At 42.7% G+C, this 24,277-nt stretch overlaps 2 protein-coding genes across 5 annotated transcripts in view; one reads left to right on the plus strand and one right to left on the minus strand.

Annotated features, from left to right (window-relative positions):
* Positions 1-12,753, plus strand: MEAK7 (MTOR associated protein, eak-7 homolog). Of its 4 annotated transcripts, none has more exons than XM_042027109.1 (9): positions 17-102; positions 302-416; positions 1,519-1,695; positions 4,269-4,499; positions 4,972-5,116; positions 5,751-6,191; positions 7,413-7,531; positions 8,380-8,559; positions 9,582-12,753. In XM_042027109.1, exons 3-9 carry the CDS (start codon positions 1,528-1,530, stop codon positions 9,717-9,719), a joined length of 1,422 nt encoding a protein of 473 aa, XP_041883043.1. In that variant the 5' UTR covers positions 17-102; positions 302-416; positions 1,519-1,527; the 3' UTR covers positions 9,720-12,753. The 4 variants fall into 4 exon arrangements, with proteins under 4 accessions (XP_041883042.1, XP_041883043.1, XP_041883046.1 ...); XM_042027112.1 differs by having other exon boundaries at positions 302-383; XM_042027108.1 differs by lacking the exon at positions 302-416 and having other exon boundaries at positions 1-102.
* ATP2C2 (ATPase secretory pathway Ca2+ transporting 2) overlaps positions 12,682-24,277 on the minus strand; it is a 25,705-nt gene continuing 14,109 nt past the window's right edge. The window contains exons 13-27 of the mRNA XM_042027107.1: positions 23,586-23,683; positions 22,772-22,873; positions 21,862-21,951; positions 20,373-20,474; positions 19,661-19,817; positions 17,876-18,046; positions 17,451-17,548; positions 17,313-17,363; positions 16,579-16,745; positions 15,851-15,919; positions 15,652-15,768; positions 14,886-15,033; positions 14,209-14,304; positions 13,769-13,910; positions 12,682-13,152 (exon numbers count right to left, since the gene is read on the minus strand). Coding sequence (XP_041883041.1) covers positions 13,040-13,152; positions 13,769-13,910; positions 14,209-14,304; positions 14,886-15,033; positions 15,652-15,768; positions 15,851-15,919; positions 16,579-16,745; positions 17,313-17,363; positions 17,451-17,548; positions 17,876-18,046; positions 19,661-19,817; positions 20,373-20,474; positions 21,862-21,951; positions 22,772-22,873; positions 23,586-23,683 — 1,721 coding nt within the window. The 3' untranslated portion in view covers positions 12,682-13,039. The remainder of the gene's footprint in view (positions 13,153-13,768; positions 13,911-14,208; positions 14,305-14,885; positions 15,034-15,651; positions 15,769-15,850; positions 15,920-16,578; positions 16,746-17,312; positions 17,364-17,450; positions 17,549-17,875; positions 18,047-19,660; positions 19,818-20,372; positions 20,475-21,861; positions 21,952-22,771; positions 22,874-23,585; positions 23,684-24,277) is intronic.

Raw genomic sequence — 24,277 nt, forward strand, 5'->3', positions numbered from 1 at the left:
CGGCCGGGCGGGCGGAGGTGCCGGATGGCACCGGCCGGGCCCGGGCTGGTGTCACAGCGCGGGGCCCATCGGGGGCGGAGAGCGGCCGGGCCCGCCCTGCCGGTAAGCGAGGGGCGGGCGGGGGGCTCGCCTCAGCCTCAGCCTCAGCCTCAGCCTCGTCACCGGCTGCGGAGCGATGGGCTGGGCTGAGCTGGGCTGAGCTGAGCTGAGCTGGGCACACCGGGAATAAACCGTCCAAGGACCCCCTTTTTCCAGCGTTTCGCTGCTTAAATTAACAATATCTCCACGGTCTGTCTTCTAGGTTAAAGTGGTTTCCATTCACCCCTCGGTGTTTTGTCGACGACCGACATCTTCCTCAGGCAGACAAGGCTTTAGGCCTGAAGGTGAAGCAGCCACAACTCGGCCTCTTATTTACGGTAAACAAAGTTACCCACAGAAGCACTGCATTAGGCTCAGCAGTGCGTCCTTCGGAGGAGGCGGCTGAAGGGCTGCGTGATGGGCTCGTCTGCAAAAGAGAGGTGTCAGGAAGGACATGGGATTTGCAGAAAAAAACCCTACAAAACGATCTTTTTATTGCTCATCTCATCTTTTTCATATTGTCACCCCAGACTTGCGTTTCCCCCAGACATATGGGAATGCTGATGGTAGTGGTGGCTGTCACTGTGGTCATGGTGGAATTTGGGATTTCAGGCCTTGTTAGGTCTGCGCTGTGCTGCTCCAGGGAGAAAACCAGAGCCCAGACAACACTAAAAATCAAATCTGTGTAATGCAGGTGACTCCTGGGACATTGAGAGAAATAGTTGTACCACTAAATGTGTAAAACAGAGAAACCCCAAACCAACCCCCCTATCGCCAACCTTAATTCTGTGGGTACCAACTCCCAATGATTGATTTATTGGTTTCATATGAATCTGTGTGTTTTTAATGGGTCTTGAATTGTGTTCCTTAATGTTTTTGTGACTTTGTTTCAAATGATTTTAGTATTATGTCCTTAGAAAAAAACACTCTCATGTAATTTTCAGAGACTTTGCAGTGATGTGTTTTAGTGCCACATCATATTGGCAAACTTAGCTGTAGTCCATTAATGCACCAGAAAGATGCAGCATAGTCTGTCATAACTAATCCATTATCAGGCTTTTCCCTTCATGTTAGGGATGTATTCCAGCTGTCAAACTCATGGTCACTTTGTATAAACTAATTTAACCATTAGGTCATATTGGTTTTTCCATTTGATAGAGACGTGACAGGTTTGCATTGGTGGCCAGGGTGGTTTTAGCAAAGAGCTGTCAGACTGTTAGCTTTTAAAGCACAGTTACGGTTCAGATGTTCTCCAAGTTTGTGAAATCTGGGTGAATACAGAGACAAAACAGTAGTTTTAATAATTTCCTGTAAGGCTATTAATTTGCTCTTCTTGTAAAGCTTGCACTGGTATGTTAGTCTGTTTGATGTGTCTTTCATGGTCCTTGTGATATCTTTCTGTGTTTAATGTTTCTTTTGATTCTTTTTTCTTTGCTTCAGGTTGAAAAGATGGGGAATGCAGAAAGCAATGCTTATCAGAATCACCTTTCCAGATTTCTTCCTGAGGAGCAGTCTGACATTGATGGACTATTCAATACCTTATCAGGACTGAGTGGCTCAGCTGGAGCAAAAAATGCCAAAGCTACAAAGAAAACTGTGACTCTGGCAGCACTACAGGCAAGACAATCTGTTATTCATGATATATCTGGGATGTAGTGCGTTGAACAGAATTCCAGAAAGAAGCTATAAAGATGTGGCAATAGTTATTTTTCAAGGATTGCTCATCTCAATTTAATTTTTCATAATTTGGGGCAGGATGGATATTTAACTTTTGCTTGCAGTTTAACATGAGTAGTGACTTTCAGGTTTGCATTAATTTCTTAAATTGCATTTTTGGGTCCATTTGCAGCTTTCCTGATTCTGAAGTAAGTTGGGGTGTATGGAAATATTTTTACAGAGACCTGAAAAATGGGAAGAATATTTTTCCCCCTGGAGTCTGTAGTGGGGGATCATTTACAGATTGTCTTGAGAAGCTGTCACAAAGTCAGTTTTTATTTGGTTATGCCTGTCTCCCTCAACACATCACTGTCTCTAATCTCTTCATTTGTACTAAAAGCAGAGAATTCAATTTGACTTGATTAAGCTGTGGCTCCCTGTTTTAGCTAATTAACATGCATTATGCTTCTGATTAACTTTGCATTCATTTTCTAATCAAGAGAAAAATGATTCATTGGAATCCTTAATACCTTCAGCTAGTCAGGAACTAAGTGGCCCAATGAATGTAGTGGTAAAGTGCAGTTTGATATGTATTACACAAATAATGGAGTCAAATTAAAACTCATTGAAAGCAGCAGGTTATTTTAAGGTGTTCAGCAATGCCTGTGCATACAGACCAGCTTCAGCCTTCCTGCAGCCTGGCTGTTCATGAGCTGTCACCGGTTTTTGGAGCACCAATTTTGGAAATGATGTTCCCACTGCCTGGTTTTTCAGCATTAATTCATCCAATGTCCTTGGTGCCTGTTATTTGTTTGGGACCTGGAAGAAGTTCTCTTTCTTGCTTTGCCCTAGATCAGTGTGATCTCTGATGAACATTTGCCTTTTCCATTCCTGGCTTTTTGTTTACCAGCTTAAATTAAAATCTTTTTGAAGACTTCCTGTAGGTGCAGGGAGAGTGGCAATGCCATTTCTGCCTTGTAGGTGACAGTGCTCATGCCTGGGCTGGACTGAGATGTGACAGATTTGATCCAGCAGCAGTTTGGTAACACTGGTGAGGCCCCAAGCATCACTTCCTGTGCTCTGCTTAGGTTACACATCTTCTGGGCCAGGGCAGGCTGCACTGCATAGCTTGGGAAGCAGCTGGAGCAAGAACCTCCAGATTATTTCTTGAAGCCATTTAAAACAAGGGTTCTGAACTATCAGAGATGTGAGTTAGAGGGTTATTAAAGATTCCTTTTGTACACACCTCCTTTTTTTGCACCCCGGGTCCACTCTTTGGAATAGCTAGAAGCACAATGGAACAGCGCAGTGAAGTGGTGGGATTAGGTAGGTAATTCAGCAGTGTGAAGTAAAAAACCCTTGAGTATAATCTTTTAGTAGTGTTCCCTGCTGCCTCTCCCACTTTAGGCTCATGTAGGATTTTTAGAAAGCCTCTCAAAGACAGCTGTACCCCCTGTGACCATCCCTCCCTCCCTGTGGAGCACTCTGATGTGAAAGGCTGTGGCTGCTGTTTCTGCTCCTGCTGGAATCAATGGGAGTTGTACCACTGACGTCAGTGAAAGCAGCACAGAGCTCGGGATATTGGATCTCTTGTGCCCAGCAACAGCCATTAACAGCAAATAGGAGCAGCCCAGGTGGCTTCCACAGGAGTGGCATTGAGCCAGGGAATCAGTAATAGCAGCTCCCCTGAGTGGAGTAGGGCTTTTAGGCATGTGGGGCTCCACTGATTTCAGCACAGTCCCCACTGAGCTACACCCCGTGTGCAAGAGTCAGGTCAGGTCTTCAGCACGTTGTGCACAGTGCTGTGCACAGTGAGGACACTGGGTAATCATGTCCTCCTGCATGCATGTATTTGAGATGATTTATTTTTAAACAGTGTAATTATCTTGAACACTCTGAAAGTTGAATCCAAAGTCAGATCTTTCCCACAGAGCTGTGATGAATGATGATGTATTCCAGCTAGATTTCAATTCAAAGGGCCAAGCATGCAATTCTGATGAATAAGTGCTGATTTTGACTCTCTCCTAACATCAGGGATGCTTTTTAAAAATCAGGTGATCTGTGCTTCAATTAGTTGCTATGCAGAGAGAAATTTCCCAGGATTGTTTCTACATGTGCATGTAGGGTTAAACACTGCCTTGAGGCCAAAACTGAGATATGGAAAACACTACTTTCCTTTTAAGTGACCTCCACTATCAAAAGCAGAGTTAAAACACAATTTGGAATGTTGTACTGGCAGAGTTGGCAACCTTTGCACCAGAGTTATCACCTAGAAACCCTTTGCTTATACGCTATTAAGACTTTACAGTATTGCTTTTCTGAAGTCCATGGCGTTTCTAGAAAAACAGTATCAACCTAAATCACTAAAAAAATCACTATAAAAATAGAGATTTTTAGTTTTTCTCTTGGCAAAGCAGCTCTTTGACAAAAGTTTATTGCTCATACTATATTCTGTATGTCAGCACAGATTACCTGAAATACATCAGTTATTCTTCATTTGTAAAATGTGCTCTTTGCTGTTTCTCTCACTGCAGGCACACACCCGGGAGCCCCTGCCAGAGCCAATGACTCTTCGTTTGTACAATGGAATGAAAAGCATTGACCTGCCTGGCAAATCATCTGGGCTGAGTGAACAGATTTCGAAGGAGCAGTTTGTAATTTTTATGTCCAACCTCTTAAAAGGGAATGCAGATGAGAAGATTAGCATAATAATGAGAATGATCGCAGGGACAGGAGGGCCTCTGAAGGGCAAACAAATCCAAGAGGTAAACGAGCAGTTAAATGTGTGTTGGGTGGACAGTAAGAGAGCAGGGCAATAGTTAAGAGCCAGCAAGGGCTGTGGTGTGACTGGTGCTTCTGAGAACTGAGCAAAATGCTTTCTAGAGCTTTAGTTACAGGATCAGCTATGTAGCTTGCAAGGTGACAGAGTGAGATATCACAGAACAGTAATTCACCAGCAGCTCCTACACTGCAAAACGTGACCCTCCCCTCCCTCTTTCATTCCCTATTTTATGGAGGTGCTTTGTGAAGTAACATGTATCAAACGTCTTGAAAAAGGATCCTTTTCAAGACCTATGACACTGAAATAGCATTTCTGTAGTTCCTGACTTGTCATGGCAAGAGATGTTTCTGCCTTTGGGATTACAGTGTCAGTACTGTTTGACTTTATCTTCAGACAGTCGTTTGAAGCTCTTGGAAATTTCATTTAAGAAATACCAAAATGGTGATGTTTTAAAGTTCACAGAGGATCTGATCACATCTGTAGTCCACGTACTGAGCTACAGGAAGGAGCTGAAAGGTTGGAGTTTGGAGAATACGAGGGATTCTTCAAGTGGAGTTAAAGCTTTGGCTTCTGAGCTGCTCTCGGAATTGAAGCTTCCAGGTAAGCCAGCCCTGATTCAGCATATCCCAGAGCTTGTGTAATCAGTGATCTCATGAGAGTTTCTCTCTTTAGGTCACATCTTTGAATTCAAAGGGTGAGACCAAAATTTCGAACCTAGTGCTTAGAAAATGACATGGGAATTTTATTTATTTAGCTTACCATCTTTCTCCCCTAAATTCAGGTGAGATTTGGTTTGAAGTCCCAGTTTGTTGTGGAACATGTCTATTTTACAAATACCTGACTTGCAAGTGACAGGCATGGGCATCTGAATATCTTTTATTTAAATAAAATTTATCATATATTTATGGCTATGTCCTTTTATAAAGCGTAAGTCTATCTTTGCACTGCTGTAATAACAGATTTTGGTGTCTTGCAAAGAACATTTCATGAGTTGTAGCTTGGAGTCCGTGCTTCTAAATCATGACAGCCCAGCCAAAGAATGCCACAGGTAAATGGTTGTCAGTTTTATTGTTGCATTTGCTTAATGTAGTTGACACTTTACTGTTGCTGGCTCCTTTCATGTGTGGTTTTCTGTTCATTACAACAATGGAATATTGTGTTTACACTTAAAAATCGCCTGATTATTTTCGAGACGGTGAGACTTACTCCTGTCCCTGTGTGTCTTGTTCTTTAGATGGGACAAAACCCGTGGGTTCTCAGCTGCTGGAGACAAATTTTGATCAAAGTGTCATTGAGGACTGGGTGTACCGAGTTCCCCAGATCTCAGTTTTCCTCAGTGTTGTCATCAGGCAAGGCCTCCACGTCCTGCATTCCCTCCCAGACCAAACCAACGACATCCTCAACCTGGTTCCCCACTGCAAAGGCATCAAAGGAAGAGGAGTTGCCAGTCTCTTTGACATCCCAGCCATCATCTACATCAACTCCCACCTGCCTGCAGAGCTGCAGCACAAGTGGCAGCTTTTATTTTCCTCCAGGCTGCATGGGGAAAGCTTCTCACAGTTGTGTGCCCATATAGTGAACAAAGGCCCTTGCATAGTGATCCTAAGGGACGTGGATGGTTTCCTCTTTGGTGGGTTTGCATCTCACTCCTGGGAGGTGAAGCCACAGTTTCAAGGTAATACTCACTTTTCTTTTTTTAGTATCTCTGGTAAACATTCCCTGGTTTTTGTACAGGCACAAGAATCCTGTCCCCTTCGTGGATACTGGCTTTTTAATGAGCCACAGTGTTTTTTACACTTCAAGTGAGTTTTTCTGTGGCAAAAATAACACTAATTTTCAAAGAATATAGAACACACGCAAGGTTACTCTTAGCATGGCAGTCAGGCGAGTTGCTGATTAATATTTATTGTTTGTTATTTGGTAAGGCTTTTAAAATTGCAGGACTTATTGATCACAGAACAAGTTTTCAGGGAAATCTATCAAGCCCTGTAGCTGCTTAGATGGAAAATTAAACTAAAATGAAGGAAATAGAGCACAGATGATGAATTAGTGTCTAAATAAATTTGCCCACAGGATGGCAGTCCTCCATCAGGAACACCTGAGCCTCCTCTTGCCATTTGTGCAGTGTCTTTGTTCCCCTTCTAAAATCCAGCAGCCAGAGGATTCTTTGGACAAGCTAAACTTCTTGTTCCCTTAAAACTTAGGTGGGGAGAGAGAGGGTTTTTTAAGGACTCTTTGTAAAGAATGTTTGTGATGGATTTGTGAAGAAAAAAAAGTGGGCTTTGGGTATTTGATGTTGCTGGGAATCCTCACTTTGGCTACATTAGAAACTCAACTCATGTCCTGAATGAGTAGTTGAAAATGACCACTTCAGACAGTATAATGTTATTTTACACTGACTACACATCCCTTTCCTTGTATTCTTCCCTGATAGAGAAACATATAAAGCATACAGGGCAAGCACAGCTCAGGTGCCTCTGAATACCAAACTGGGCATGGTGAAAATTGCTCTAAATCATCGACTCTAAACTGATTTATGTATCAGTGTAGTCAGAACTGGGGGTGTCTGCACTCACACCAATTTGTACAGATCTATCAGTTGGCCAGTTTTAGGTGATATAGTGCAATCTGGGCTAGGTGACACAGTGACATAATGTCCTAGTGGTGCCTCTGACTCTGCCCTTGATCACAGCCTGTAATTGCATTGATTCCTGTGGCTACACAGAGTTCATTGAGAATAAAAAATAGATCTAAATCTTGATGGGAGATCTACTGGCTTTCTGAGGTGGTAGCTGCTTTCTTTGAATTATTCAGCTTCAATTATGTTTTCTATTCTATTTGTAGGCAAGTTATTGCTTGCCCACTTGTCTGACCTGAGGTGCTTCTCTGTTTGCAGGTGACAACAGATGCTTTCTGTTTTCAGTTTTCCCCACTCTGGCTGTATACACATACACAGGGTACAATGACCACTACATGTATTTAAACCATGGCCAACAGACTATGCCAAATGGACTTGTAAGTATTCAGAAATGATGATTTGGAAATTGGATTTGTGGCTGGTGTTTGGAAGGGTTTTGTGGTTTTTTGGGGTTTTTTTTGGAGAGCAGATTTGTTTCACTTGTTATTCTCTGAGGAAATTTGCATCCCAGAAGCAGCACAAAACAGTGATCTGTGTAACTGAGGATTCTTCCACTGGCTGCTCTCCCTGCCATGCCAGCTGCTTTTGGAATTATGGAGGAGAAGGCCCAGCAGAATTAGAGTGCAGACATTGCAAGTAGCTGCTGCTGCTGCTGTGTGATGACAGGGGCAGGAGCTCCTCTTACTCAAGTTCACAGATGAGCTCTCCAGATGCAGAGGAGTTTCTATAGAGCTACAACACACCACCTGTCTTGAAAATGCTTTACAGTTTTGGAGCATTATGTGCCCATAACTTTGGGAATTGCAGCAGGCTGGAATTAATTTGCTCTAGAGAAAGTGAACAACATCAAATGACATTACTGGTTTCTGTAGATACTTTCCTAAATGGGAAAGAGGCAGCAAACCCAAGCACTGCCCCTCTGTTTGGAATGGAACTGTTAGTCAATAAACAGAAACCAGGAGCTAAATTTCTGGCACAGCTCACAGATATTTGTATTCTGTAAAGCTTAGAGGTAGGCCAGTATCACTCAGGTAAATTCTTACTTGTATTCAGGAATAACAGATGTGGGTGCAGAGGCCCAGCTTCACTCAGAATCCCCTTCTTTCACCTACTCACAGAAGTGTGGCATAAATACTGAGCACAGCAGCTTGTTCTTAGGTTTCCTAACTTTCCCAGTCTGTTTTCCCTGTGCAGGATGTGTTTGATGTGCTGGTTTTCTTCCCAGGGTATGGGTGGACAGCATGGCTACTTCGGGCTCTGGATAGACAGTGACTATGGGAAGGGCCACAGCAAAGCCAAACCTCGGTGCACCACCTACAACAGCCCCCAGCTGTCAGCTAAAGAGGATTTTACACTGGATGCCATGGAAGTTTGGGCAGTGGGAGATGCCCCTGAGAGTGCAGGGGTAGGTGAAATTGTGAATTGAACCTATGAAATTGTGTCCTGGTTGGAACAGAAGATGTGAATGCAAAGCTCACAGTTGTTGTTTTCTGTTTAAACACTGTCTCTCCATTGTAGTGAATAACATTTTCTTTAACTGGCCCTGTGGTGCCATGAGTTTTGTAGCAGGCAGATAGCAAAACAGTAGTGGAATTATTGAGGGTGCCAACAAGAAGGAGTATCAGGAGCCATGAGGTGATCAAGTCAGAGTAGCAGTACTTTTTTCTGAATTTCAAAAGGCCTTTTTGATATTGAGGAATGGTCTCTGGGAGGAACCTCCTTGGAGGGGCTCAGTAAAACCCAGTGTTTCTAAAACAGATGGCACTGGAAACTCTCAAGGAAAGTTTAATCTGTAATTCATGAAGAGACCCAAAAGATTTCTTTATCAGTAACTTTAAATTTACTATTGTTTTACAATAAATTTATGTGAATAGGTTTATGCCAGTCTTTCTGCACTTGGTTTATTTTTGGAAATGAGTAGGAGCCCTCTCTCCAGTCTCCTCTATCCCTGCAATTTATTCTCTTACTAAACTGTCTGGTCTGTACAGTTTGGTGGGGTTTTAAAATTTATTTATTTTTCACTTCTTTTCATACTAAATTCATGTGCCCTGACTTCGCTGGACACATAGTTCTAAATAGAAACAGAGCAAACTGTTTACAGAAAATGTTGAATTGTAACTGGATCTCTTCTTTAAAAACTTTAGCACTTCAGACTGAGGTGAGGTTATCCAGGATGTCCTGGCTGGCTTGTAACCTGAATAAGCTTGAAATAGTTCACTGTCATCCTAGGAAAAGTTTATGGCCATTTTGTGTAGCTGCAGCAGTAAAAATCATTTGATGTATCCCAGTGAGTTTTGGAATTGGAAATACATCTTCTCCATTGTGCCAAGCTTGCAGACCACATCACTTAGGGACTTTAGAGTGTGTCCCTTCCCTGTAGCCTGGTATGGACATTTTAAATTGACTGTATTTTATTTTGTTTTGAAGAGAAAAGGCAAGAAGAGTATCCTGGATGTGGATCCTCAGGCTCAGGCCTTGTTAGAAATGGCTGGAAAAAGTCGTCAGAGCGAAGGTCTGCGGGAGCCCATTGAAGAGGATGAAGATGATGATGATGATGAGAACTAAAGGAGCCACAGTAACATGAAAAACCTTTACTTTTATTTGCTTCCAAGTGTTAATGTTCCTTGGACAAGATTTTTTTCCCTTTTTTTCCCCCCTTAAATTTACCTAATTGTCTGGGACAAAGCTTGACCCTTGTACTTGTGTAATATTTAGGTCTAATGCACTCTTCTGCCTGAAGGGTTTTGTTTGGGGAGGACAGAAAAAGTAACGAGGGACATAATCATTAGGCATGGCTAAGGTCTAGCTGGATATGAATCTGCTTGCATTCCCCATAGATCATGTCTGCACACTAAATGAAAAGCAGCAGAAGTTACTGACAGTATGGCTTTCTGTCTTGGAGAGTTGATATGTACATAGTTACATATTTATAAAGCCTGTTCAAGGCACTGATTAAAGCTCTTATACCTCAACTGCACATATTTATTTGCATGCAATGGAATGAGTCAGCAAAGCTTACAGACTGTAATGATGTCCTGCATTGGTGAACATAGCATAGTCCACATGATGCCATATGAAGGGTGCTATTAATTTGCATTGCTTCAGTTAAAGCATTAAATTTCAAGCTTTCTAAGTCAGATTTTCAGCAGGTGACTCCATATTCTGTAAGATGTCCAGAACAGTTATACAGCAACAAATTTTATACTACTACACTACCCTTGGTCCAACTCACTTCACCTGCTTCTGCAGAAACTTGTCTGTAGGTTTTTAAACTTGGAACAGAATCACTGGAGCCATATTTATCCTAAAAATGGGCCATACCTCCAGCAGGAATTCTCTAGAGAAGGTACATTCTTTAGTAGCCTCATGAGACTGGAATGAAAGATCAGGCTTTTAAAAAGGTTGAGTAAGAAGCAGCCACATTTAATTGAGAATAGGATCTGTGGATACCTTGTGAAAGAAATAAAAATCAGGGTTATGTGTGTAAAATGTTTAAAGAAGATTGCTGTACACTTTATTTCCACATAATTAATCATTACTCTATTATAGAAAAATATCCCCAGAATGTGAAATGCAGTTGTTGGGGTTTGTGCTCTGTTTTGTGGCTGTTCACCAGTCAGCACCAGTTTTGTCAGGTCTCTTACACTCAGGACTTTTTCTACTTGAATTAGTTCCCATCTCTCAGTAATTATTAGTTTGACCTTGCTAATTTTATGTGTAATTAACTTGTCAAAAATAACCCTGATTTCTACCAGGGGCTGTAATTTCTAACTCAGCAAAAAGTTTGGTTATTGGTGTCTCTGGTTGTCAGTGTTTCTCCTCCTGAGGAAAAGGACTGTGTCAAACCCCCTTTGTCCTGGCATGAGTTTGTCTTCTTTGCAGCTTACAGCAAAACTGTTGTAACAATAGAATTCTACAATTCCTGATAATGTGGCCTTCCTTCATGTTCTTTCCCTTGGTGTTTTCTTGTATGTGATTTTTTCCCCCCACCTGTTGTGAGGGAGCCGGATTTGAATATTCTGAACAATCTGCACTTGTGCCTTAATGTAGATCTCGTTTCTAAAAATTATATTAAACAACATGAATTTAGCCTTGAAAGGAGAGCATGAAGAAATCACTCCAGCCAGGCATCCTAGGACTCAGCTGTGTGTTTTGTGGAGTACCTGAACTAATGCTTGGGGCATTTCTATACTGTTTGTTCCAGCACAGAGAGTGCTGTGGGGGGCCTGGCATAGTGTCCTTTTTATCCTGTATTTGCTTAGAGAAACCAGATAGTCTCCCAAATTTGTAAAAAAAATATACCATCAGAACGATTGCACTGATACTTTTGTATAGTTTTCTTCTCTATATATATTAATAGTGTTAAATTGTGCAATGTAAGGAGTAGCAAGTAAGTACATGATGCTGTCTGTAGGTGTGGTGATAGCAGCTTTTGTTTGAACATTCTCAAACTCCCACTCTGAGTCTCAGAGGTCTTTTTCACTTAACAGTGACTAAGCCTATTTAAATACTCCCAAGTGGATGGCATACAGGATGAGACAGTTGAATTTCTGCAGTCAACCATAAAATAAATAGCTAGACTTTACTTTCCTTCCATGACAAGGTAGAAGCTTGCTTTTGAGAACTGAAAGTATCTGCAAGGGTTAAAAAAAAAAAGTGAATTGTACAAAGCTACTCTCCACCAAAAATATTTCAGTGGCCAGGTTTTGATTTTTAATGAGTATCAGTATAACTGTTTCTTTCTAGTCTATGATTTCAAAATGTAATCCTGTTTAAACATCATCTTGTGACTATCAGCATAGCATTCTGACCTCTGAAATTGTAGATTTTTGACAAGTTTGTGTCTGAGACTCTTCAGTTTGAAGGTGTTAAGCTGGGGCAAGAAGAAAACTGACACTATGGTACTTCAGCAAATGTCTCAGCAAAGCATTATTTACTAGGACACTCACTGATGTAAGCACCAGATGGGATTACTCAAAATTGCTCTTTAAATGTAAAAGATGGGCTTGGGATAGACTCAATTTTTCTTTTAACCTGAAGATTAAGAAATCTGGGCTTCATGCTCATACACCTAAAAATGTCCAGAAGGCTTTTGTCAGCAGTGGGCTTTGCTATGATCTGAACAGCTCAGTCTCTTTTGTGCAATTCTTGACCCAGCTGCAAAGCTCAACATCCCTGCTCTGTTCCTGACTCATCTTTATGCTCAGGCTCTTGTGAAAGCGAGTCCCTTTCCCATTAAATCCATCCTCTGCTGTGCACTGGGTCTGATCAGCCTTCCCTTTTTCTCCTGTCAGTCACACAGGTACAAAAACTGACAGCTGAGGGTTGGCACTTCAGCTGCCTGCTCTGTTTGACAGCTCCCCACAGTTTCCTTGAAAGTCTTGCTGAATCAAGGCTGGATACCTGGGAATCCACAAATGCTGTAAGTTGAAGGAAAAGAAATGCCTGAAGGCAGGTCTTTTCCACTCCTCTAATTCAACATAAAAGGACATGTCTAAATCATGAGTCTCACTCAGATGCTTGTCAGTAACATTTTAAAATGTAGATTTTATTAATAAAAACGATTTTGATTTAAATAAATAAAATTTCAGGCACAATAGATGTTTCTGTACAGGTGTGAAACTTCTTTTGTCTGGGACTAGCACAGCCTTCTGGACATACAGATTGGTGCTATAAAAATATACCTGTTCTTGGTGTAAAACAGGAGCCACTCTGGAGGTTTCTGCAAACAACTCACCTGGAGTGGGCAGAAGAGTCTCTGGTGTGGGACTGTTGGTACAGATGCACTTGAGTACCTTCAGGAAGGATGTGTGGCATCACAAAGCCATGGATTTGGATTATCCAGCATCACAGCTCTGCTCCAAGTGTATTTTAGAGAATCTGAGTCAGTTGTGACATCCCTTTGTGTGCTTTGGGTGGCAGCAGCGCTGTTCACAGAGTTTGACGAGCTCGGACACGATGAACACTGAGGAAGCCAGGCCAGTGAGGAACAGCAGGTCTGGGAGAGGAGAGAGTGCAGGTGAGCTCAGCTGGGCAAAAATCCCAGCCCAGGGCTTTTCTGCAGCTGGGAATTGTGCTGATGAACCCCTGGCTGCCCTTCCCAGTTGAGAATTAGGGACACCACTACAACAGACAAGTAACACCCACAGCTGGGATAGTCCCCTTGGAGGGTGGAAACAGGAATCCTTTGGAATCCCTGCCCCCTGCTTGTGACAACAGCCTAATGTAGACATAACACGGTGTGCTGGGGTGGAATTTGCTGATTCTAATTTGAATCTGTGGTGCATTTCAGCTGGGAAACCCTGCTCTTTCCAAAGGGGGTGTCAGCATAATGATCTGGGAAATATCATCATACAGAGCTCCTGGAAAGTCTTGGCATGTCTGCATTTACTTGCATTTATGTGCAGTAAATTAGAATTCAGAATCTAAGCTGGGATAATATTAAATACTGCTGCTATTTGGGTACAGCTCTCTAAATACCCAGGTATAGGAGCTGTAGATTGGTTTCCCCTACCAGTGATGTGTTGGGAGCTAACAGAGCAATGGCATCTGCTTTCTAAAGTCACTTTAAGGAAAAAACAAACAAACAAACCATTATTGATTTTGCAACTTACCTAAAACTCCTAAATTCTCTGTCTGGAAGATCTTCTGTAGTGGAGGGATGTAGATAACAGCCAGCTGTCCCAAAAAGGACCCAAGCACGGAATACAAGAACATGCGGTTTCGGAAAAAGCCGATTTCAAATATCAACTTTGTCTAGAGCAGGGAAAAAAAAAATTTTAACTTTTCCCAATCTCTGTTGGAGCTAAATGTCACCCTGATACTTTACATTTCAACTCCATTACTTTTTAAGTTACATAAACACTAACTTAGAGCTGTATAATTGAAAGTGTAGTTGCACTTGAACTGTAAAGGATAATTTTATCTATATAAAAAGTTGATAAAAATCATACTGCTTTAAATTATAAAACTCCTTACTAGGCAAAATGCTGGTATTCTAATGTTTATGTTTGTGATTTGAGACAAGAAATTACTGCTGACAGAGCAATCTCACCTGAGAGCGACATGTCAGGGCGTTGAAGAGGTCAAAAAACACAAAACAGGTGAAAGTCATCGTTGTGGTTCGAGGAGTTATGCCCCCTTTTGGAATCTGGAAGCACACAAAAATTCAGAGGTTAGTTTAACCTTACAAAAATACGCCAATTCAATAGAAGAATTAAATGTTCCCTTTAATGAGCCCAGTCAAATCAAAGGGTAGTAAAACAAAGGAGTAAATCTAGTTCTAGCTGTTATAGGTAGCATTCATTTCTCTCTGCTCATTTTAGAGTTGATGATCTTATCAACCCTATTTTAAATTCTTAAACTGATGTGGACTTTGAGTAAAGAACGTTCTAAACTAAATTACTGAAACTTAAAGTAATAATTTACCAACAGCAATCCATTGTACTTGGCATTTTCTGCTGGGAAAATGGAAAGCTAGAGGGGAAAGTCCCTTAAAGTATTGATGACACATCAAGTAATAGGTTTCCCATTCTAGACTGTAAGCTCCAAATTAGAGGTAGCAGAGGGAGGCAGGAGCAGAGCTAGGAGCTGACCCTGCTTTCTCAGCCCTCTGCCCACACTGATCCTTCCCAACGGGATGGATTCCAGAAATCCTTCTCATGTCCTCCAGAAACTGTTGTGCTCCATCCACCCTGATGGAAACAAGATCTGAGTGCAGATCTCCCTCACCTCCTTCCAGAAGACAAAGAGGGTTCCACTGATGATGATGATTGCTGACATGAAGATTTTCAGGATCAGCGATTTGCTGAGTATGGTGTCCGTGATGCACCGGGGGGGCTGCTTGATGGTGTCCCTATCAACAGGTTCAACCCCCAAGCTGCCTCCAAGAGAAGCAGAGGGATGTGTTAATGAATGCAGGGTGTCCCCAAATGGACATCCTGAGAAACCAGGATGGAGCTGGAGGATGCAATTCCTTGGAACACGGCATGAATATTCAAGCAAGGTGACACAAGGCCCAAATCTGTCCATGACACTGATGCCAAAGGCCTTTTCTGCATATTGAGCTGCTAAAATAACATTAGATCATCATACCAGTATCCCACCTGAGAGTGAGAGCTAACTGTGAGACGTGCATAATGTGGAAGCAGTAATTATATTTAGCTGTTATTGTAATTAGCACTTGCATGAGGTTCCTAAGTCTTGTGATTTTGGGGCATATACCCACTATTCCCTGCCCATTCTACCAGCAGGTGATGCTCTCAGGATAACAGGCTATTCCTGGTTAAAAAATGGAATAGTTAAGTGATTCCACCATAAAGCAGGAAAATACAGAAAACCCCAAGTAAATGCGAAGTGCTTTCTGAAAGACCAGAAGGGAACAAAAGTGCAACTTATCCAACCACAGATGATGATTGATGAGGAATCACAACACTTTATGAGCCAAATTCACACATGCAAAAGCCAAGATTATTTTGCTCATTTAACTCTTCCATACCTCTGTGCTGGCGGCCCATCCATGATGATGTTGATCCATAAGATCTGCATGGCATTGAGTGGATTTGGTAGGTTGAGCACTGTTGACAGGGTAATTAGGCTCAAAGCTGAAATACTCCTGCAAAGCACAGAAGAACATTATTCTGCAGGGCCTCACCCCAAAGGTGCTTTCACAGGAGCTGAAGCAAACAGGAACTTACGTGCTCAACTGGAACCGGACAAAATTTTTTATGTTGTAAAATATTCCCTTTCCCTCTTCTATTGCATTCCTGGAAGGGAGAGGGGAGTTAATTAAGTAAAGAGCACTCACACTGTTTTACGTTGAGCTCCCTCTGACACTCAAAACACAATTTGTCTTTTGTAGCCCTTATTTCAGTAGAAATTCAGAGCCCAGCTCAGGAGGAGGCCATCAGTGCAGCTTCTCACTTACAATTCCTTTATCAACGAGTAGATCTGAAAACCTGGGCCAGGTTTTGGTTCATAGAGCAGGCCTGGACCTATTTATAGACTCACTGTACGTACCCTGCCCACTCTCTCTGTTATTGTGAGCCAACAGAGCATTGCAAATTATGTTTTTCCTCTGAGCTTCCTGGATGTGGCAGAGTACGAGGTAGAATCATGAAGGATCATCAAGTCCAGCTTTTGACTAAAAAAATCTCTGATCTACCCAGACTTCCAGGTACTCTCAGATACCCAGTTAGCTGCAGCAATGAGGAGCCAGGGCTTTCAGGTTAGAGGTGGCTTGGTCAGCACCACTTGGAAGGAAAGTCACTGCCATGTATGCAACTAAAAACGAGTCAGAGCCACACTGGGGCTCTCCACTTCCATGTCCTGCATCCTGCCTCATTCCCAGGGCTCCTCACGCAACAGGCTTGCTGCAGGGGACAGCCAGAAAGTAGCTGAAGAGCAAGAAAGTCACTAAACCTACATCACTTTTGAGAAGTCATCATCCACGAGGATCATGTTGGCAGCCTCTTTGCTGACGTCTGTCCCCGCTTGTCCCATCGCGATCCCGATATCCGCGGATTTCAGGGCCACGGCGTCGTTGACACCGTCTCCTGTCATTGACACCACAGCACCAGCCCTCTGCAAGGCCTGTGGGAGGGGAGAGGTCAGAGGCTCTCAAGCCAGAAGACAAACAAGTCCTGTTGGCAATTTCAGAGTCTGTACTATTTGCTTTGCTCTTTTCATATTGAAAGATCAGAAGTGCTGTTTGGCTCTGAGGGTAAAACAAACTCGGCACCACACCAAGGACAAAACTCAGAGCAAGAATTAGGAGATTGTTTTTTCAGGAGTGTAGGGAATCTCACAACTCCAGCAGAAGTTAGAAGAGGGGAGTAAAACCCTCAGAAATCATTCTCCTGATGTTATACTTGCTAATACCTCACTAGTGTTTTTCAAATGCCCAGGCCAGGCTTGCAAGAGAAATCATAAAATCAAAGAATCATGGAATATCCTGAGTTGGAAAGGACCCACAAGGATCACCAAGTCCAATTCCACAGCTAATACCTTCAGAGAAATAGTGCCAGTGCTCTAGCTGAGGTTTTACAGTCCTTTAGTTTGAGCTGATCCTGCTGGGGAAGACCAGGTCATGTACAGGGCTGAGGCTCCCTCCCCCTTGTTTTTGTGAGGCACACAAGGAATTTTAGAGGCTCTTAGTACCTTTATTATTTTTAGTTTGTGCTTTGGACTTGTTCTGAAGAAAATGGAAACCTGAAAACAAAAAAAGGACAAAATATAATCTCATATTAGATGGGAGCTATTGGAAATAGGCCTTCTTTATGTAACCAAAGCCATTACATTTTGGACAGTGGAGGAGAGCTCTGCCTCTGCCAGCTGGTCCAGCTCTTCCCCAGACATGGCTTTCAGCTTCCCATTGCAGAGACCAATATTCTGTCCTGCAAAGAAAAGAGATACTCACACTCTAAATATGAGTGGGTTCTATAATCCCAGCAATGCCACCTGTGTCTTTTAAGAGTCTTACACTAAGGTTTTGCCATTTCTGGTGCTAAAATAGCGGAATTAATTTACTGGAATTTGGCCCAGAGTTCATAGCTGCTCTATACTGCATTTAATATTTCAATGGAAAAGCAAAAACTCAGTGACCTTTAAAGCCTCTACTGCACACACAAAAACGATGAGAAAGTTGATTATTAAGGGATATAACATTTGACTGATGTGACAGACACACCACAGACCCCCAGGAAAGCAGCACAGTTTGGTACCTATAGCCACAGCCGTTTCCAGGGCGTCTCCAGTGACCATCTTTACTGACACACCAGACTCAAACAGGACCTGAACAGCTTCTCTTACTCCAGCCCTTGGGGGATCAATTATTCCAACCAGACCTAGAAATGTTAGCTTGCCAAGTTCTGGACCTGAAGCCAAAGCAAGTACTAGTAATAGAGGAGAAAAAAAGAAGACAAGAGTAAATTGTTAATGATGTATTTCCATGCTTTAAAAGGAATATTTAGAGAAGATATTAAATTGCCTGTTTTCCAGCAGAAAAAGTCATTAAAAACAGATCTTTATTCATTAAAATCAGATCTGGTACAGACACAAAAATCCAGTCCACTTAAATAATAGTTTCTCTGAATGAGAGCATTTCTGTTTGACGTGTTTCTCTTAGGATTTCTTTCTTTCTAATTTTAAGCTGTCTAGCATGTCTTCCCTAAATGCAGATGGATTAAATCTGGGCAGTGCTATGTTAAACCAGACACTACTAAACTACTAAGTTAAACAACAGCATTCCTGCAAAAACTTACACTTTTTTTAAAACCTAAAAATGTGAAATGTAAATTCAGTTCAACCAGCGAAGCTCCTATCATGTAAACATCCAGCTCTGCACATTTTGTCTCTGTTCTTGGAGCACTGCTCGTTATCCTTCAATCATTCTTAAATCACTCCGGGATATTTTGCCAGGGGTTCATGTCAGTGTTGCTTTGATGGTGGAATCATAAACTGCAGCAGCTGCCTGAGTTAATCACTTCCCTTCAGAGCAGTGATTTGCCATTGCCACGAGGGCAGATCATTTGGATATTGTAAATCAAGCGCTGCACAGGAGTTCCTAACCACAAAGCACGGGGTGGGAGAATATGTACATTAACTGCCCCATCCCCCAGATCCGGCTGCCAAGGCTTGTTGTCACCTCCTTACCACCTGGGAATGGTGCCCGTGTTACTGTGGGAACACCTGAGACGTTTCTGAGGGGATGTTTCTGGTGATGAAGGAGGTGACAAGTGTGTAAAACTCCTGTGGGCTGTGCATGACAGGCAGTTGGGATCAGATCGACAGATTTGGGCCTAACAAAGGATTGAACCAAGCTTCAAACAGGAATCTCAACACCCAAATCCACATTTGGAACTCCTCTCAAACAGGCTTTTGTTGTTCTCTTCTCCAAAAGCAAAACTTGGCAGAGCAGTGCTTAGATCGGGCCCAGCACAAAGCTCTCCAGTGCATCACCCAGACCGTATCCCAGACAATCACAGCACTCCATGGAAGAGAAACATTCACATTTCCAGTGCTTATTTTCAATTCCTTTCAAACTCACTAATTTAAACCCAGCAAAGAAAAAAAAAAGATCAGCCAGCAGACCTAAGATACGGCTCTTGGCACTGTGACAAGTGTTGGGAAGAGATCACAAAAGTGATGCTAAGAACTGATGGCTTTAAACTGAAAGAGGGGAGATTTAGATTGGAGATTAGGAAGAAATTGTTCCCTGTGAGGGTGCTGAGACCCTGGCACAGGGTGCCCAGAGCAGCTGGGGCTGCCCCTGGATCCCTGGCAGTGCCCAAGGCCAGGCTGGATGGGGCTTGGAGCAACCTGGGCTAGTGGAAGGTGTCCCTGCCCATGGCAGGGGTGGGATGAGATGAGCTTTAATGTCCCTTCAACCCAAGCAATTCTGGGATTCTATGATCACTGAGCCTCTGACCATCCTAACCATGACAGAGCAGGAAAGTTTTAGGCCAGATAACCTGTAAGCTTAAGGGACACAGACAGTAAGGACTGACCTCGAAGTCCTGAGGAGCCCAGTCGCTTTTCCTCCTGCTGGTAGAGGGCTTTCTGCTGGGGCGTGAGTGCCAACGAGATGCCACCGCTGTTATACAGAGAGCAGTACTGGATAACTTCTTCAAAGGCTCCTTTCATGAAGTAAATATCTTCCTGATCCTTTAAAGCAAGGAGAGAATACACTTTATCCAAAAAAAGGAGCACAGTTTAAATGAATAAGTCTGTAATTGTAGGTAGAGAAGATTCTGTTTCCTCTTTTACCTGTTTCGAGAGATGCCCAGGAGCATCCATGTATTATGGATAGGATGGGATATTTTTGCTCTGCTCATTTTTCATGTTCAGCCCTCACAGACAGCATGGTAATGAAAAGGTTGGTGAGTTTTTAAACCAGAGCACAGTATCAGCCAAAATGAGCTCCCTAACCCAGTAAGGGATGAATGTCCAAACACTGAATCCCTCTCTCCCTGTCAGTTCTCTCTGAAAAGCTTTTGTTTTCCTGCTCAAACCACGGTATAGAAAGTATTCCCTCCTCCCATTCAAACAGTTTTACAAGCTAAAATTCCACCCAAGCCGGGAATGTTGAGGTTTGTTCCGTTTTCTCCCGACATAGTTAACTCCTGCAAACATTATTTGCTGAAGAGATACCATTTCATGCCCATTGTTGAGGTGCACAATTAGAAACATGAAACCAGCCCCTGCCTCTGTTTGCTTTACCTGATTTTTCAGTGTGCATTTCACAGCCATCCACTTCTGCTCGGAGCTGAATGGAATTTCCTTCTTTCTTACATAAATGTCCTTTATGTCAGCTAATTCCATCTGAAGCAAGGTAAAACAAAAAGAGCACTGTAAGGCTGGACGTTGCCAAAGCTTGGATATATTTTCCATATCACAAGGATTGACTGTTGGCCGTGTCCTTACAGGCTGTCAGATCCCACAGTGCTCAAGAGAAAACACAAGCAGGGAAAAATTCATATCTCAAACCCAAAATCTTTTGCTTTAGGTGCCTGCTATGGGATAAATTAAACTGGAGTTTGAAGCTTGACCCCTGTTAAATTTTGCAGGAATTAGGGACCTGACATGCCTTTTGGTGAGAGGAACACATCCATTCCCCAAACCTATGGCAAAGCAATGGGATGAGCAGATTTCTGTGTTTCTTTTCTGGGTTATTGCCCAGCAACTCTACTTGAAAGAAGAAAGGAAATAGCAAACAGCTGAATGGTCAGTTGTGGATGTGGTTTTGAATTATTTCCTGATGAATTACACTCAAAAAGCAATTCACAACAAAACCTTTCAGTCCAAATCAATACACTCTTGCTCCAGCAGCATGTGTGATTGTTGCAGGTGAAGTGGGAGAGACTGGAAGCTACTTCTGATCACCTTCTTCCCCAGCTCCCACCAAAACAAAAATTTAAAAATAAATATAAGAAAGACAACCTCCCTCATATTCTGCTATTGCTCAGCTACTGAATGCCAGAGCAGGAGGAAGGTTTTAATTCAGCATTTAGGGAAATGGAATGCCATTGCTTGAAAAAAGAAATTTAAAAAATCACGATTGCAGTGCTAGAGTTAGTTACAAGCTTTAAAAGCAGGAGGTAAGACCAGATGTTTGGAGGTGCATCATTTCATCAGGGACCTCCTGTGTTCTACAGCCCACCTGAGGGTGAGGCCTCAGGCTGGGTGACACTGCTGAGGTGATACCTTGAGGTGCTTTACAGCTCTGCCTGGCAGTGTGAATGCAATATTCATAAAACCATCTTGTTTTACATAATCATTGCTAGGAAAAAAGTGAAATCTAGCAGATGACCCAAAATGAGGGTGACCCTCTGCCATGCAATCTGGCCTGGCCTGTTCCTGCTCATTTTTAACTCTTGCTTTCCTCCTGGGCTCTTAACTGGCATGTGCAGGAAATATAAAATGAGCTGTCCAGTCTGAGCCCAAAAGAAATGCATAGCCCAGCCTAACTGCAGGATTTACCAAGCCAAAAGAGGATTGCTGTCAGCACAGAAGCTCAAGGAAAGAGTCCATGACTGAAGGCTGACTGGGAGAGGCAACATCTATGACCTTGGGCAGAGGAGACAAGGAAAGATTAAACCAGTCTGGGGAACTTAAAGCAGTCTTACTCTGCTGCCAGACCTAACAAATCCAGCTGTTATTTATTTGTTTATTATAATTTCAGGAAAATTTTACACTCTAAGGACCTTACCTTCATTGCCAGGGCAATGAGAGCTCCTTCTGTGGGTTGTCCTATCACACAGTTTTTCCTGATAACGGCGTTATTGACTACACAGCCAGCCTAGAGAAAGGGACAGCTTTACATGGTATATTTTTTTTCATTACTGAAGTCACAGCTTTTTCATCTCTTTAAATGAAATGATGAAAGATTGGGGAATGAAAGGAACCACATCCCAAAAGTTTTGAGAAAAGATTTCCCCACGGCAGCATCTCTTGAGATCAGTTCTTGTGTTTTCTAAAGCCACTTAATCTATAAGATGCACCAATATTCTGGTAAAATATTATGCTTTGGATAAATTAACATCAAGAAAACATGAGATACATCTAATGAGCTTGATATATCATGAAAATGAAAGCTCAGTCTCTCCTACTGTTGTTTCTAATGTGCAGTAGGAATAAAATGGGACCTAATCTCCATTTGAGATTCCAGCACAAATCATTTCACCACCCAAACACTCACTCCAGCCTCCAGCTGAATGTTAAAAATTTTATGTAAAGCTGACACAAACCCAGAGGACATCACAATACATTTATAAATGGACTGTGTAGCTGGCTAATGTCTACAATCTGTGCACGTTAAAAACCTGACTGTGGTAAAATGTATTGGTCTCTCCTCTGCCAGAACTGTATTTTTATCCAGAATATCATTGCCTCCTGAAGCTGATGGCTCTGGTCTCTCTCTGCATGTCTTATGATCACTGCCTTTCACCCATAAGCTTCAGGAATTACATCACACTCAGTCTTTCCTTGAAAATGTTTTAGCAAGACAGTCCGTTTTAGAATTACAAAAGTGGGTTTTCTTCACACTAATTATCCAAAGTCATTTGTGCATCTGAAAATTGACTGTAACTAGGATATGCTGGTTCATAATTTACACTTACCTCCACGAGTTTCCCAACGGAGATGTTGGAAAATTCTTTAAGAATCTCCTTGGATGGCAGAAGATAAACATTTCCTTCTCCATTGTAGCCCACCCCGCTGACCTGAGAGAGGGAGAGAAAGATGGGAAATTTCCTCTGTACCAGTCAGGAGTGGACTGCAGATGTGTGCAGGGGGCTGCACTCAAGAAAATTTTCACTTTTAAGGAGTGCAGGGATTCTTCTTTCTGTCTGAAAGCAATGCTTAAAGAAAAGGCTGCAGACAGTGACAATATCACACTAAAATGGCTTTATAGGGACAAGAGGAGTCAATTTGTCTTATAGGGAATTTGTTTGCCGTGATTCCACAAGTCCCCTGCAGCTCAGGGGAGAGCTGCAGCCCTTTGGCAGCAGTGCAAGGGGTTTGTTCAAGCCCTGCCCTCCTCATGACTGCCCTGTCTCTCCTCTGCCACACATTTTGCATTTTCCCCTCACTTTGCACAGAGACGAATGAACCAAGCAGAGAATGAAGCTGCTCCTATAATAAATATTCCTACAGCCAGGTGGACCAGCAAGGGTCAGTGGCAGGTTTCAGCACTTACAATAATTACAGGTGATGCCAATGGACATTTCTGTGGTACCTGAGTGGTTTTTGTACCCTCAGCCTCACCTCTGCCTGCCCCAGGGCTGCAAAAATCTCTTCACTTGAAGGGAATGTGCAGGAAACTGCTTGGTTTGGGGCTGGCCAGCCTTCCTCATTTGGGTCCGACTGAACCAAAGGCAAATTCAGTGCTGCTGAATTCCCTCAGGAAAGCCTGGATTCCTGCCTCATCCATACCTCTGCCTGGCAGCCGTCCGAGGTCACGAGCCGGGTCACTGTCATCTCGTTGGCAGTCAGAGTGCCCGTCTTATCTGAGCAGATGACATTGCAGCAACCTGGGGTGTGGCATTGAAGTAAAACCTTATAAAATGAAGGCCTTGTTGCCTTTATAAAATCATGGCTCAGGCAAGTTAAACAGCAGAAGGAGAAAACAGCCACATATCGGCACCTGTTATTTTTCTGAATGCTTATGCTATAGGTAGCCAATGGTATGTTGTAGTCAGTAATAGCCAAAGAGTCTGTTGTAGTAGTTTAGCAGCCAGTGAATCTGTAACATGAATGGTAACATACAAGAAGTGTATAAAAGAGGCTGCTTTGTTTAATAAATGGCTTTTTGGCCCTTGAAAGAGGCACTGTCTGTGTGTGTCGTGACTGCCCCAACAGCGACACTGAGGCAGGAATGGTTTTAATCAGAACTGATCAATAATGCAGCCCAGCAGTGAGAGTGAGAAGAGGGAGAAAAGTTTCACTGATGTGGTTTAAACTGCACCGGTGAAAGGGAGAAAAGATCAAGAAATGGATGAGCTGCCTAAGAAGGAAGGAAAGGATTTGAGTGCACACTGGGGCATCGGGAGCATAATTCGGGTGTGAGATGTGGTAGGAGCCATCCAAAGAGGGTCACAGTGTCTTGGTCAGTGTTTCTGGGCTGC

Source organism: Corvus kubaryi, unplaced genomic scaffold, assembly GCF_017639235.1.
Source record: "Corvus kubaryi isolate FWS band 111438036 unplaced genomic scaffold, C.kubaryi_AGA036_p1.0 37300, whole genome shotgun sequence".
Classification (NCBI taxonomy): Eukaryota; Metazoa; Chordata; class Aves; order Passeriformes; family Corvidae; genus Corvus; species Corvus kubaryi.

Bases quoted from the DNA above. Each gene is read 5' to 3' on its own strand.
- MEAK7 (XM_042027108.1), top strand. From the start codon at position 25: ATGGCACCGGCCGGGCCCGGGCTGGTGTCACAGCGCGGGGCCCATCGG. The intron at 6,192-7,412 runs GTAATACTCACT...CTCTGTTTGCAG, and splicing joins GGTGAAGCCACAGTTTCAAG to GTGACAACAGATGCTTTCTG. The intron at 8,560-9,581 runs GTAGGTGAAATT...TTTGTTTTGAAG, and splicing joins ATGCCCCTGAGAGTGCAGGG to AGAAAAGGCAAGAAGAGTAT.